Source organism: Gopherus evgoodei, unplaced genomic scaffold, assembly GCF_007399415.2.
Source record: "Gopherus evgoodei ecotype Sinaloan lineage unplaced genomic scaffold, rGopEvg1_v1.p scaffold_34_arrow_ctg1, whole genome shotgun sequence".
Classification (NCBI taxonomy): domain Eukaryota; kingdom Metazoa; phylum Chordata; order Testudines; family Testudinidae; genus Gopherus; species Gopherus evgoodei.
This window is the reverse complement of record NW_022060016.1, coordinates 746,568-761,415: the sequence shown is the minus strand read 5'-3', so window position 1 is coordinate 761,415 and position 14,848 is coordinate 746,568. Positions and strand designations below refer to the sequence as shown.

Here is a 14,848-nt window from a genome sequence, read left to right as displayed (position 1 = left end):
CACCGAGCCCCCGCCCGCCCCCTCCCAGCAGCCTCTTCTACAACAGTCCGCTCCAAATTCCGATTGCCAAAGCAAAAGCTGCAGCACCCCCTGCTGGGGAATGTGTTAAGTGCAACATGGTACACTCCATGCACTTCCCTTCCCAGAACCCAGGAGTCCTGGCTCCCAGTTCCTCTGCTCTAGCCATCAGCCCCCCACTCCCCTCCCAGAGCTGGGAGAGAACCCAGGAGTCCTGGCTCCCAGCCCCCCCCCCCCCCACAACTCTAAACCCCACTCCCCTCCCAGAGCTGGGACCAGAACCCAGGCGTCCTGGAATCTGATCAGTAGCTGCTCTATCACCCCCTGGCTGTAGGGGGGTGCAGCCCCTCTGAGCCCCAACTCCCCTCCACCGCCCACTCTGCTTAGTTGGGCTCTGAGTCCTTGGGTCTTTGCCCCCCAGATGCTCTGCCCACCCCCCTGCAGTGTGTGGGGGGAGCTCCCGGCAGAGACGGAGCAGGCTTCATTTCTTCTTCTTGCCCCGTCGGCCCCAGCGCTGCTGGCCTCCCCCCCCTTCTCGCCTCTTCTCCCAGGTGGGCATAGGGGGCTCGATCTCCTTGGGGCGGCCCCCTCGGTCCGGGACGCCGCCCATCAGCACCTGCCCGAGTGGCGGGAGGGGGGAAAAACAGGAGCAGAGGTAAAAGACAAGGAAGACCCTCAGTCCCTGTGCTCCACCCACCCCCAAAGGGAGGTAACGGGGGTGGAAGGGCCCAGCCCTGCTGGGTCCTGGCGTGATGCAAGAGGAGGGGGGGGCGGGTCTCATGCCCTGGTAGCAAGGGGGGGGGGAGAGGAGAAGCTCCTCCCCCCACCCCCCACAGGCTGCTCTGCATGGGAGAGGGGCTGCGGGGCAGCAGTTTGTGGCCGGACCCAGCAGCGTGTTTGTCTCCCCCTGGCCTGGGCGCTGCCCGTACCTTGTTGATGGCGCAGCTGGTCCGATGGCGGCAGCGCCCGCTGCTGGTGCTGACGATGCGCGAGGCGTCCTCGCGGGCGGCCAGCAGCCGGGCCAGGGTGACGCCGGAGGCGACCGACTCAGCCTGCCGCAGCGGGGACACGGCGGCCAGCAGGGCGGCACTCTGGGCCTGGGGGAGAAAAATCCCTCCCTGTTAGATGGCATCAGCCCTGGCACAGGGTCCCTGGGACCCGGCCCCTCCTCAGCATCAGCAACTCCAGACAGGAGCCGGCGCTCCCTAGAGGGGAAAGGCCCCACGTCCCATTCCCCCCCAGCCAGCCAGTCCCTGCCCTGGGGTAGGGTTGCCAGGTACCCGGTTTAACAGGACCCTGGCGACTCCGGTCAGTGCCGCTGACCAAGCCGTTAGAAGTCCAGTCGGCGGCACAGAGGGGCTAAGACAGGCTGTCTGCCTGCCCGGGCTCTGTGTGGCTCCCAGAAGCAGCGACACATCCCCCGCTCCGGCTCCTACGCACAGGGGCAGCCAGGGGACTCTGCAGACTGCCCCCGCCCCAAGTGCCAGCTCTGCAGCTCCCATTGGCCGGGAACTGCGGCCAATGGGAGCTGAGGGGGCAGCGGGCAGGGCCGGCTGGCCGTGCCTCCGCGTAGGAGCCAGAGAGGGGACGTGCCGCTGCTTCTGGGAGCTGCTTGAGGTAAGCACTGCCCGGAGCCTGCACTCCAAACCCCCTCCTGAACCTCAACCCCCTGCCCTGATCCCCCTCCCACCCTCCAAACCCCTCAATCCTAGTCTGGAGCCCCCTCCTGCACCCCAAACCCCTCATCCCCAGCCCCACCCCAGAACCTGTACCCCCTCCCACACCCCAACCTCCTGCCCTAGCCCAGAGCCCCCTCCTGCATCCTGAACCCCTCATTTCTGGCCCCACTCCGGAACCCACACCCAGAGCCTGTACCTCCTCCCATACCCCAACCCCCTGCCTCAGCCTGGAGCCCCTCCCATACTCCGAACCCCATCCACCCCCCTGCCCAGAACCCTCTCCTGCACCCCAGATCCCTCATGTCTGGCTCCACCCCAAGCTCAGAGCCCTTACCCCCTCTCGCACCCCAACCCCTTGCCCCAGTCCAGTGAAAATGAGCGAGGGAGGGAGGATGGAGAAGGGGCGGGGCCTCAGAGAAGGGGCGGGGCAGGGGTGTTCGGTTTTGTGGAAGTAGGAAGTTGGCAACCCTACCCTGGGGCTGGACTGGAGCCAGCGCCCCCAGGGGAAAGGCCCTATGCCCCATTCCTTGGCGCCGGTCCCCTACCCTCACTGGAACTCCCCCAGCCCCCGACCCCTCACCTTGGCCCTCTCAGACCAGTGGAAGGACTGCAGGGTGACGCTGAAGCGCGTCATCATCATGCGCTTCCGGCATTCGTACTCGGCACACAGGGCTTGCCGGATCCCCTCCAGTGCTTCCTAGCCAGGAGGGAGAGAGAGAGAGAGAGCTGCTCAGCCACAGGCTGCCAGAAAGCCATGTTCCACCCAGTCCTGCTGCACTGGCCCCCTTCAGGGGAGAAACTGAGGCACAGGGAGGGGTGCTACTTGTTCCAAGCCAAAGAGGGAGGCAGGGGCGGAACCCAGGAATCCTGACTCCCGGCCCCACTCCCCTGCCAGGGATCAGACCCAGGTCTGTGAAGAGCTCTCTGCAATGGGGCTGGGCAGGGTGGTTGGGCACGGGGATTCTTTGGCAGAAACAGGATGGGTCAGGGGCCGGGATTCAATCAGGAGCCTAACTGCCTTAGGCTGCTTTTGAGAGCTGCAGCCCAGGCGGGGACCCAGGGCCGGCCCTGAGCCAGGAGCAGAGCCGCACGTTCTGCGCTGTGCCCCCCGCCCCCTCGTACCCACTGTCGAGCCGTCAGCGGCGCCCTCAGCAGCGGCGCCATTTCCTGGTGGCCGGCAGGCAGCGCAGACAGGGCCTCCGCTACCTAGGAGGGAGAACACAAGTTCAGCGAGGAGACGTGGCGCAGGCACCGTGGTTAGGGAAAGGTGACACCTGCCAGGCGGCTCCCTGCACCACGGGGACGGCCCGAGACACCAACAGCGGCTTGTCGTCCTGCAGCTGGGGTGCCCTGTGTATTCACTGTACAGCACTGGTGCCTCGGAGCCCCATTCCCTGCCCCCCTGAGCCAGCCGGTCGCCCGCCACGGTGCCAGATCGGGGCTGGCACCCCCTAGCGGGGAAAGGCCCCATGCCCCATGCCCCCTGAAGCTCCCCCAACAATCGGCACATCTGACTCCTCACCTTGGATTTTATGTCCTCCAGGAGCTGGGGGATGGGGCAGGTCGGGGCCGGCTCCGGCCGGCCCAGCGCCTGGCTGATGAGCCGCAGCTCCCGCCGGGCAGCGTTGGCCCCCGCTCCCTGCCGCGGCGAAGGGGGGCGTTTCCAGCTCAGGAGCCGGGCGGCTTGCAGCTCCGAGCTCAGGAAGTCTTGGGAGAGAATACGGGGTGAGAGAGACACTGGGCTCTTCTGGCTGCAGCTGGTGGGGGCGCTCTGGGCTCCAGGGCCAGCCCTGCCCAAGGTGTCCTGGAGAGGGGATCTTTATCTGGGCCAGGGCTACTAGGACTCCTGCGTTCTATGCTCCACTCCCCTCCCAGAGCTGGGATAGAACCCAGGAGTCCTGGATCCCCCCTCCCCCAACTCCACTCCCCTGGGAGAATCGGGAATAGGACCCAGGAGTCCTAGCTACCCCCCTCCTCCAACCACTAGACCCCACTCCTCTGGGAGAGTTGGGAATAGGACCTAGGAGTCCCGTCGTTCAGCGGCCCCACAGGCTGCTCCGTCTGACCTTCCTGCCGTCACCTACACAGCAGCTGGAGGCAGCTGTGGGCGCTGCCCAGCCGGGCAGTCACATCCCCTGTGGTGAGCGCAGTGTAGGGGCAGTGCAGCTCCTGCAGCAGCCCGCTCAGCTCAATCTGGAAGGTCTCAGCATCTTCAGGGCCTGCACCGGAACAGGAGAGACCGATGAATCCCTGGGCTCTGATGTGCTGCCCCCCCGCCCCGCCAACACCCCACTCCTGGAGCCGTCCTTCGTAGGTGACAAATCTGAGGAACTGTCACAGGTTGAAGTGTCACTAGAGGAGGTTTTGGAATTATTTGATAAACTCAATGTTAACAAGTCACCAGGACCAGATGGCATTCAAACAAGAGTTCTGAAAGAACTCAAATGTGAAGTTGCAGAACTACTAACTAAGGTTTGTAACCTGTCCTTTAAATCGGCTTCAGGACCCAAAGACTGGAAGTTATCTAATGTAACGCCAATGTTTAAAAAGGGCTCTAGAGGTGATCCCGGCAATTAAGAGACCGGTAAGTCTAACGTTGGTACCGGGCAAATTAGTTGAAACAATAGTTAAGAATAAAATTGTCAGACACATAGAAAAACAAACTGTTGAGCAATAGTCAACATGGTTTCTGTAAAGGGAAATCGTGTCTTACTAATCTATTAGAGTTCTTTGAAGGGGTCAACAAACATGTGGACAAGGGGATCCAGTGGATATAGTGTACTTCGATTTCCAGAAAGCCTTTGACAAGGTCCCTCTCCAAAGGCTGTTACGTAAATTAGGCTGTCATGGGATAAAAGGGAAGGTTCTTTCATGGACTGAGAACTGGTTAAAAGACAGGGAACAAAGGGTAGGAATTAATGGTAAATTCTCAGAACGGAGAGGGGTAATTACTGGTGTTCCCCATGGGTCAGTCCTAGGACCAATCCTATTCAATTTATTCATAAATGATCTGGAGAAAGGAGTAAACAGTGAGGTGGCAAAGTTTGCAGATGATACTAAACTGCTCAGGATGGTTAAGACCAAAGCAGACTGTGAAGATCTTGAAAAAGACCTCACAAAACTAAGTGATTGGGCAACAAAATGACAAATGAAATTTAATGTGGATAAATGTAAAGTAACGCACATTGGAAGAAATAACCCCAATTACATATACAATATGATGTGGGCTAATTTAACTACAATGAGTCAGGAAAAAGATCTTGCTGTCATCGTGGATAGTTCTCTGAAGATGTCCATGCAGTGTGCAGAGGCGGTCAAAAAAGCAAACAGGATGTCAGGAATCATTAAAAAGGGACAGAGAATAAGACGGAGAATATCTTATTGCCCTTATAGAAATCGATGGTACGCCCACATCTCGAATACTGTGTACAGATGTGGTCTCATCTCAGAAAAGATCTACTGGCACTAGAAAAGGTTCAGAAAAGGGCAACTAAAATGATTAGGGGTTTGGAGAAGGTCCCATATGAGGAGAGATTAAAGAGGCTAGGCCTCTTCAGCTTGGAAAAGAGGAGACTAAGGGGGGATATGATAGAGGTCTATAAAATCATGAGTGATGTGGAGAAAGTGGATAAGGAAAAGTTATTTATTTGTTCCCATAATATAAGAACTAGGGGTCACCAAGTGAAATCAATAGGCAACAGGTTTAAAACAAATAAAAGGAAGATCTTCTTCACACAGCACACAGTCAACCTGTGGAACTCCTTGCCTGAGGAGGTTGTGAAGACCAGGACTATAACAGGGTTTAAAAGAGAACTGGGTAAATTCATGGAGGTTAAATCCATTAATGGCTAGTAGCCAGGCTGGGTAAGGAATGGTGTCCCTAGACTCTGTCTGTCAGAGGGTGGAGGTGGATGGCAGGAGAGAGATCACTTGATCATTGCCTGTTAGCTTCATTCCCTCTGGGGCACCTGGCATTGGCCACTGTCGGCAGACAGGATACTGGGCTGGATGGACCTTTGGTCTTACCCAGTATGGCCGTTCTTATGTTCTTAACCCCGACCTCCTCAGGAGGGAATGCCCATGGGCAGGGGTTGGGAATGGGGCACACGGCCTTTCCCCCTATGGGGCGCTGGCTCCCATCCAGCCCCAGGGCAGGGGACTGGCTGGCGGGGGGCGGGGAATGGGATTACTCTTGTAATAAAACATTGGATCACTAACTGGGACATATCTGCCTCCATTACATCCTGCTGCAGTCAGTTCCACAGGTTGACTCCTCTCTCTCTCTCTAGGGCAGATCTGTGTCGGCCATAACCATAGCATCTGAGCACCCTAGAGTGTATCTATTCTCACAACCCTGCTGGGGGGCAGGGCAGAGCTATCATCCCTGTTGCACAGATGGGGAAACTGAGGCACAGAGAGGCTAGGTCACACAGGGAGTCTGTGGCAGGGCAGGAACCACTGGGCTACACTTCCTCCCCAGGGAGGAATTATGCTGCCGGTATGATTAATTATTGAGTGATAGAGGACCCAGCTGGGAGTGGAGCTCCCCTGTCACTCCGGAGTTGGTGTCAGGCATGTTTCCTGTGTCACAGCATCACCAGAGCCCATGGAGGAAAGCCCTGTGTCCCGCTCCCCACCCCCAGCCAGTCAGTCTCCCCCCCATTTCTCCGCAGGTAACTCACCGCTGGTGGGACTGACGTCCTCCTCCAGGGGGCAGAGGGCTCGGAGCTCCGCCACCAGCTGGGCGCAGAGCGCGGTGAACTCGGGGCTCTGCACCCCGGCCTCGGCCAGGCACAGGAAGTTCTCCTCAGAGAGTGGCCCCAGGGACCTGGGCACACGGGGCAGGGGTCAGTGCCCAACAGTCTCCCCCATGGACCTGGCAGCCCAGCCCAGACCCGGCCAACCACTCCCGCTGCTGGTGTGCCAGGCCCCCCAACCCCCAACCCTTCCCCAAAGTTGCACCTATTCCAGCCACTGCACCCACCTCCCTGTTCATCCTGGAACATTTAGCTCTCCCTGCTCCCCCCACCATCCATCTCCCCAGCACCCCCAGAGCCTCTGCACCCCCACAGTGCTTCCCAGCCCCCATTCACCCCCAGAGCCTCAGCTCCCCCCACACGCACTGCTTCCCTGCCCCTACACACCCCTAGAGCCTCTGCTCCGCCGACAACCCCTGCTACTCATCCCCCATGCACCCCAGAGCCTCTGTCCCCTCCACACCCACTGCTTCCCTGCCCCCAGGCACCCCCGGAGCCTCTGCACCCCCACACCCACTGCTTCCCTGCCCCCATGCACCCCCAAAGCCTCTGCACCCCCACAGTGCTTCCCAGCCCCCATTCACCCCCAGAGCCTCTGCTCCCCCTACACCCTCTGCTTCCCTGCCCCCTGCTCCTACACACTCCTAGAGCCTCTGCTCCGCCAACAACCCCTGCTTCTCATCCCCCATGCACCCCCGAGCCTCTGCCCCCTCCACACCCACTGCTTCCCTGCCCCCTGCTCCCACACACCCCTAGAGCCTCTGCTCCGCCAACATCCCCTGCTTCTCATCCCCCATGCACCCCAGAGCCTCTGCCCCCTCCACACCCACTGCTTCCCTGTCCCCACGAACCCCCAGAGCCTCTGCTCCCCCCACACCCCTGCTTCCCTGCCCCCATGCACCCACAGAGCCTCTGCTCCCCGCACAACCCCTGCTTCCCTGACCCCTGCTCCCACGCACCACCGGAGCCTCTGCACCCCCACACCCCCTGCTTCCCTGCCTCCTGCTCCCATGGAGCCTCTGCTCCCCTACACCCCCTGCTTTTCAGCCCCCACGCACCCCCAGAGCCTCTGCTCCCCCCACACCCACTGCTTCCCTGCCCCCTGCTCCCATGCACCCCTGGAGCCTCTGCTCCCCCCACACCCCCTGCTTCCCTGCCCCGCTGCACCCCCACACCCCCTGCATCCCCACACCCCCTGCATCCCTGCCCCCACACACCCCAAGAGCCTCTGCTCCCCCTGCACCCCCACTTCCCAGTCCCCTGCTCCCACACACCCCCAGAGCCTCTGCACCCACCACACCCTCTGCTTCCCTGCCCCATGCTCCCACGCACCCCCAGAGCCTCTGCACCCCCCACACCCATTGCTTCCCTGCCCCCACGCACCCCCAGAGCCTCTGTTCCCCCACATCCACTGCTCCCATGCACCCCCAAAGCCTCTGCACCCGCACACCCACTGCTTCCCAGCCCCCTCCTCCCATGAACCCCCAGAGCCTCTGCACCCCCCACACCCGCTGCTCCCATGCACCCCCGAGCCTCTCCTCCCCCCACACCCACTGCTTCCCAGCCCCCTGCTCCCATGCACCCCCAGAGCCTCTGCTCCCCCCCACACCCTGCTTCCCTCCTCCCACACACCCCCAAGGCCTCTGCTCCCCCCACACACCCTGCTTCCCTGCTCCCACACACCCCCAGATCCTCTGCTCCCCCCACACCCCCTGCTTCCCTGCTCCCATGCACCCCCAGAGCCTCTGCTCCCCCCCCACACCCTGCTTCCCTGCTCCCATGCACCCCCAGAGCCTCTGCTCCCCCCCACACCCTGCTTCCCTGCTCCCACACACCCCCAAGGCCTCTGCTCCCCCCACACACCCTGCTCCCACACACCCCCAAGGCCTCTGCTCCCCCCACACACCCTGCTTCCCTGCTCCCACACACCCCCAAGGCCTCTGCTCCCCCCACACACCCTGCTTCCCTGCTCCCACACACCCCCAGATCCTCTGCTCCCCCCACACACCCTGCTTCCCTGCTCCCACACACCCCCAGATCCTCTGCTCCCCCCCCACACCCTGCTTCCCTGCCCCCACGCACCCCCGAACCCAGCCCCCCCAACTATGTACCCTCCCACTGCCTTGCCCCCCCGCGCCCCGCTCCCACCCAGCCGCCCGGCGCTCCATGGCCCGGGCCCCGCCTGGCTCCAGCTCCGGCTCCGGCTCCAAGTTCAAAGTCTCCAGCAGGGCCCAGATCAGCCACGCACGGGCCCCGCCCCTCTGAACCCCGATTGGCTTAGGGGGAGGAGAAGGCGGGGCTATGGAGGCTAAGATGCTCATTGGCTGACGCTAGAATAACGTCTCCTGGCCAATGAGCGGCTCCCCTTTCTCTATCAACCCCGCCCAGCTAATCTCCCATCACTCAGCAAACCGCGCCTCCCCACCTGTCACCCATTACCCAGCCAATCAGAGCCCCCTCTTCCCAAAGAGCCTGCCTCCCAGCCAATCAGAGCCTCTTTCCCCCATATAACCAGCCTCCCAGCCAATCAGAGCCCCCTCTTCCCATAGAGCCTGCCTCCCAGCCAATCAGAGCCTTTCCCCATATAACCAGCCTCCCAGCCAATCAGAGCCCCCTCTTCTCATATAAACTGCCTCCCCGCCAATCAGAGCCTCTTTCCCCAATATAACCAGCCTCCCAGCCAATCAGAACCCCCTCTTCCCATATAGCCTATCTCCCAGCCAGAGCCCCCTCTTCCCATAGAACCTGCCTCCCCACCAATCAGAGCCTCTTTCCCCAATATAACCAGCCTCCCAGCCAATCAGAGCCTTCTCTTCCCATATAACCTGCCTCTCAACCAGAGTCTTTCCTTCCTCTGGGCCAAGCCAAGAGCCTCTTCCTCCTTCAGTGTTGCCAGAGATGCTGCTGGTTTTGTGCTGGCCAGGCAGCTCCTTCCACCTCCCCGCGGTGTCCACCATCCCACAGGCTGGGCTCCCTTGCCGGGGCAGCAACCTACCTGCCATGCCGGTGAAACCGCAGCGGGGCCAGCGCCACGGGCTCAGAACCTACGAGCAGGAGGTTTGTTCCCCCCCAAGCCAACCAAGAGATTTTTAAAAACCCAAACACCCTCCAGTTTTGGGGTTGTTTTACTGCACTTTCCTGTTAAAATGAATGCCAGTATTTCAGGAGTGTCATGACTCCAGGAGCGGGGACTTGAGGAAAAACACCAGGTAGCAGCAGTGTTGGCAAAGTGTTGGCCCAGCTCTTTGGCCACAGCGGTCGAGCCCCTGGATTCCTTCTCCCTGCTAATCGCTAGCTCTTTTCATCTGGAGATCTCAAAGCACTTTACAAAAAGAGGGCAGTACCATTCTCCCCGTTTTATAGAGAGGGCAAACTGAGGCACAATGAGGCAAGTGGCTTTCCCAAGGCTACCCAGCAGGCCAGCTGCAGACTTGGGAACAGAGTCCAAGTCTCCTGGTGTCCACTGCTCTACCCGCTACGTAGAGAGGAAGCTGCTATAGGTCTAAAGTAGCAGCACATTCTCCCCGTGGAACTCGGAATTTCCATTTGGTGGGAAGTGTTGACATTTCAAATTTGATTTCATTCTCAGTTAGAAAAACAAATGTTTTCACAGAGCTCTGGGAAACAAACAAGAAAAAACTGATTGGGAATTTTCATTTGGCACCTTTAAATTTCATTTTGAAATTTTTTTTCCCATTTCTAGATTATTTTTATTACAATGTAGCATAATTAAGGCCCTTCGTTTTTGGTTTTCAACCAATGAATCCCCAGCTTTTACAAAAGCTATCATGCCATTTTTACTGATTTTTCGTCCAACATTTGGACCGCTCAAGTACATGAAAATACTGATTACGTTAAGCAAATCCAGCCCATTACATCTGGTAGATGCACTGACGCTAAAAACAAATTAGCTGAAGCGGACATGCAAGGCTGTCTGCCTAAGTAAGGCGGTGGAGTGGAAGATACACACATGCATATATGCATTTACTGTTAATGTGCAGTTCAGGAAATAAACTCTTCCCTTGTTGCTTTTTTTCTGTCCTCCATCCCCCTATTCACTCTGATATTTGCCCAGAAAGTTGTGAAGTTAATTTTTTGCACAGTTTAATTTCTGTCATAAACATTTATAAATTCCCAGGACATTTTAAACAGAATAAAACCTGAAAACAAAGGGCCTTTGTCATAATATGCCATCTCCCACTGACGTGTCCTAATAGATATAATATATAACAATAGCAGAAATATTCAATTATTTTTATTTTACTCTAATTTTAAAATCATCAAGGGCAGCTGCAACTTAGCCCCGCTTGAAATATCTTATCTCCTTTTCTAGAGCAAAGCATCTCCTGTTGGTGTTGCAAGAAAACAATCTGACACTCTGGGCTGTGTGTGAATGGCACATTTCAGTGTCTGAAAACTATTTGCATCTCTTGAGTCTGGCTCTAGCTGATCAAAATGATCCCTTTCTGGCCCTATAAATCTAGAAAGCTCGAACCAGCACCTCCAAACCCCACCACAGAAGGAGGGGAAAACATTTAAGAGACACTTTTGCTAAGATTTAATATACAACATACACTTTTAAATAGAACATTCTCCTCTGATTCCATTCCCCCCTTTTTAATTTTTTTTAAATACACAGAAATTACAATATTGAATATACAAATCTGATAAAATACTTAAACAAGGAAAAAAAAGTTTGGCAACCACAAAAAAATTATTATTTTAATATTAACTTTTTCTCTTTGTTTGGTTGGGTTTTTTTTTCTCTCTGCCCCCTCCGCACTTTTTAATATATAAAATAGCATTAAAAGAATCTCATTCCAGCGGTAATATACAAGAGCGACTCTCTGCACCCTTCTGTATTTCGGTAGGCTCCCTGCTGTATCGGCCCCAAGGTTATCATAGGGTCATTGGCGCACACAGCTTTGCCGGGTTTTATACAGTTAACGATTTGTCTTGTTTCATTTTTTGGGAAGGTTTTGAAAAAAGAACAAGGATGGAGAAATGGGAATAGGACCCAGTGTTCTATTGAACACTCTCAAATCCTGCCAGGCCAAGCCCTAATCTTGTTTACATTGGGGTAAAACTAGGGTCACTTTATTGAGTTCACATGGACAGTCAGGTCAAACCTAGTGTCTTTCTAGTTCAGTCTCTTGTCTCCAGTAGAGGCCAATAAACAGCTGATTCAGAAAGAGGTGCCCCCTATGGGTAATTAGGGTATAGCTGGCCCCTAGGGTCAGTTCCCTCCTGACCTCTGATAGTCAGAGGTGGGTCAGCTTTATAGCATGAGGTTTTATAGCCCTGCCAAAACACTTGGTTATTTTAAAGATATTTAATATTCTAATTCTGGGTTTAGTTATCTGTATAAACATCCAGTCCTTTTTTTGAAGGATGTTAAACTTTTGGCCTCAGAGGGCCTGGGGAACTCAATGCCACAGGTTAACTGTGCAGTAGGTAAAATAAATACGTTCATCTATTGGTTTTAAGGCTGGCAATTTTCAAAGGAGCTGAAGGGATTTAGGTGCCAGGCTCCCATTGTATCAGGCACCCCATTCCCTTAGAAATAGCCCAGCCTCCATTTGCTGCCTTTCTGTGGTTACTCCAGATTTACACCAGTGTAAAGAGATCATAACTTAGCCCCAACTGATTCAAATCAAGTTACTCCTGATTTACACTGATGTCACTTAAATGTTCTAAACCAGTGTAATGTCATTGATCTAAACCAAGATACTCCTGATTTACACCAGTGTAATGCTATTGATCCAAACAGAATTACATCTGTTTTACACCCATGATACCCCAGTGATCTAAACCAGAGTAATTCCATTCATCTAAACCAAGTTACTCCTGATTTACACCAGTGGACACCACTGATCCAGAGTTATCCCTTGTTTAGACCATCGTAGTGCCACTGATCTAAATGGAATCACTCCTGATTTACCCTGGTGCATTGTCATTGATCCAGATACTCCTGACTTACACCACTGTCACTCCACTGATCTGAATTAGTGTGACTCCCGATTTAAGCGAGAGGAGAATCTGTGCTAGCAAATGTGGAGGGTCCCAACCTGCCCCCGTATCAGATTGGTTTTCTGCCCCACTGTGCGCTGCAGGGACCGCCCCCCCCCCAAACACACACATCTCAGTTGTCCAACTTAGGGGAAAATGAGAAAAGTAAATAAATAAGAGGTGGGGCTTGTTGCAAACTCCTCCCACAACCCCAGAGTAGGCTGGATGCAGCTGCTATAAAAAGAACCTGACCAGGAGCTTCCCTTGGCCAGAGGTACCTGGTTTTACTTCACGCCTGGCAGCAAGGGGCAGATGTGGGGCCTGTTGTGCTCACTGGGAAGGCTGTTGCCTCGTCCTGGTGGGAGGTGGGCTGAACTCCATCAAACTTGTGTCACACGGGGGGCCCCTGAACAGCCAGCGTGAGACAGGACGGGGGGTAATGACTCAGCTGGGGTAAGACTCCCAGGGTCCCACTGGTTTCTGGTCCTGATTTTCTTTGCTTTCCCCTCCCCTCCCACTGACTATGGGGCCCTGGGCTAGAGATCACAGTGCTTTCAGGCAGCTCTGCTTCACCTCCATTGGATTTGGCGAGATCGGCCCCTCTATTCCACACTCACTAGGTCCCAGGGCAGGGTCAGCTCCTGTCCCGTCCCTCAGGGAGGCTTGATAATGATACTTCACTGCTAGGCAGCGCAGACAGGGAGGTGGAGGAATGGTATGAGACTAGAGGGACATCAGGATTAAATGACCTGCCCAAGATTATACAGCAAGACTGTTGCAGAGCTGGGAACAGACCCCAGGAGTCCTGACTCCCAGTCCCTTGCTCTAACCACTAGACCCCACTCCCCACCCAGAACAGAGAAGAGAATCCAGAAGTCCAGACTCCCAGTCCCACAGATCCAATCCACTAGATCATCCTGCATCCCTCCTCCCCGCCCCCCGAATTGGGAATAGGGAATTGGCTTCCAGCCCCCTTGCTCTAACTCATTGACTAGATCATACCCTCTCTCCGATTTGGGAAGAGAACCCAGGAGTCCTGACTCCCAAGTCCAGTACTTCTTCCACCCCAAACTCCTTAGGAATCCAGCTCCTCTTTTCGGCAGTAAGACGTCCCAAATGGGTTTAATACAAAGAGAAAGCGCAGTGGCCGCACGGCTCCCATTTGTTTTGGACTTGGGCGAGCACCACGACCCCACATTACAACAGCTCGTAAATAACAGTTTCAGGATCTGACTCCCCTTCCCGTCCTGCCCCAATGACAGGGAGGCCAGGCACGACCCTGGGCTTAAGAAGCTATGATCTCGGTATACTCTGCCCTGCCACTGGTGCTTTGCCCAAGAGATTTTGCCTGGCACCCCTACAGCATCTATCTCCCTCTGCATGGTATCAGGTGGGCTCAAAACCCAACCCATCTTTGCCCACAAGGTGGGGGAGGAGATTCCCATGGAGTCCAGAGGCCTCCCCAATCCATCGCCTCCGGGGGCCAGGCTGGCCTTGCGGTCTTACCCGTCCTGCAGGGAGAGAGGGGAACAGCACAGGGAACGAGACTGAATTGTACAAGCTTTCTGCTCTGTGGTGACTGGGGTAAAACAGAGGTAGGTGCCAGACGTGAACGGGGAAGGGGATGTCACATGGGGAGCTGCAGAAAACCCTTCCCTAACTTCCCTGGATATGGTTGCCCGCCAAACACTTGAAGGGGAGCCCCATTGTTCAGCCTGGGACCCAGAAATAAACCACAGGAACTGTATTTGGGGGTGAGCATGGGGGACAAATTGGAGGGATGCTGCAGCTTGTGTACCCTGTAAATCGAACCCTGTCTGCCCGTCATCCTTGTTAAAAGGACACCCCAGTATTGTGCGGTTATAAAGCTGCAGGATCTTGGACCATGCTCCAGTGGAAAAATCATGTTGTGGGCAGTTCCACAAGTTAACAAACTTCTCCCCATGCAGTTTACTATATAATACAGCAGGGGAGGGGTTTTTTGTTTTTTTTTGTTTTTTAAATATGGGCATTTTCAGCACAAATTAGTTTCTCTTGCTCCCTGGACTCCCTCCTGAGTACAAAATAAAAATCCAACGAGTATCCATTTATGATATTTTCTTTCCTTCTGTTGTTCTTGGTATTCCTTTTTTAAAATTGAAAAGAAATCCCTGTGACTCACCCAGGCTGGGTAAAGGAAGGAGGGGGTTATATAGACTATTGGTCCCCCCCCCCCCACACACACAAACAGGTGTGTGGACATGGCTGGATTGGATGAAGGAGGGGTTAAATTTTCTCTGTGTGTCCTCCCCTCCCCTAGCTAGGAGGAAGGGAGGAGATAAAACTGCCCCCCCAAGACCATCTACCCATCTCTCCTGAGACTGTCGTTCATTCATTTTGTTTGTG

General features: G+C 55.7%; 1 protein-coding gene across 1 annotated transcript; it reads right to left on the bottom strand.

Annotated features, from left to right (window-relative positions):
• Positions 1-262: 262 nt before the first annotated feature.
• On the bottom strand, positions 263-8,721 carry FAM98C (family with sequence similarity 98 member C). Its single transcript, XM_030544682.1, has 8 exons — positions 8,603-8,721; positions 6,380-6,525; positions 3,782-3,916; positions 3,220-3,404; positions 2,820-2,903; positions 2,278-2,394; positions 948-1,115; positions 263-634 (listed from the first exon to the last, which is right to left on the bottom strand). Exons 1-8 carry the CDS (start codon positions 8,620-8,622, stop codon positions 500-502), a joined length of 990 nt encoding a protein of 329 aa, XP_030400542.1. The 5' UTR covers positions 8,623-8,721; the 3' UTR covers positions 263-499.
• Positions 8,722-14,848: the final 6,127 nt, after the last annotated feature.

What these genes read in the sequence shown, in the direction of transcription:
- FAM98C (XM_030544682.1), bottom strand. Translation starts at nt 8,622, where the DNA reads ATGGAGCGCCGGGCGGCTGG. An exon ending in GGACGTCAGTCCCACCAGCG is followed by an intron (nt 3,917 to 6,379) that starts GTGAGTTACCTG and finishes GTTCCGGTGCAG; the next exon opens with GCCCTGAAGATGCTGAGACC. An exon ending in CCAGCTGCGCCATCAACAAG is followed by an intron (nt 635 to 947) that starts GTACGGGCAGCG and finishes CCACTCGGGCAG; the next exon opens with GTGCTGATGGGCGGCGTCCC.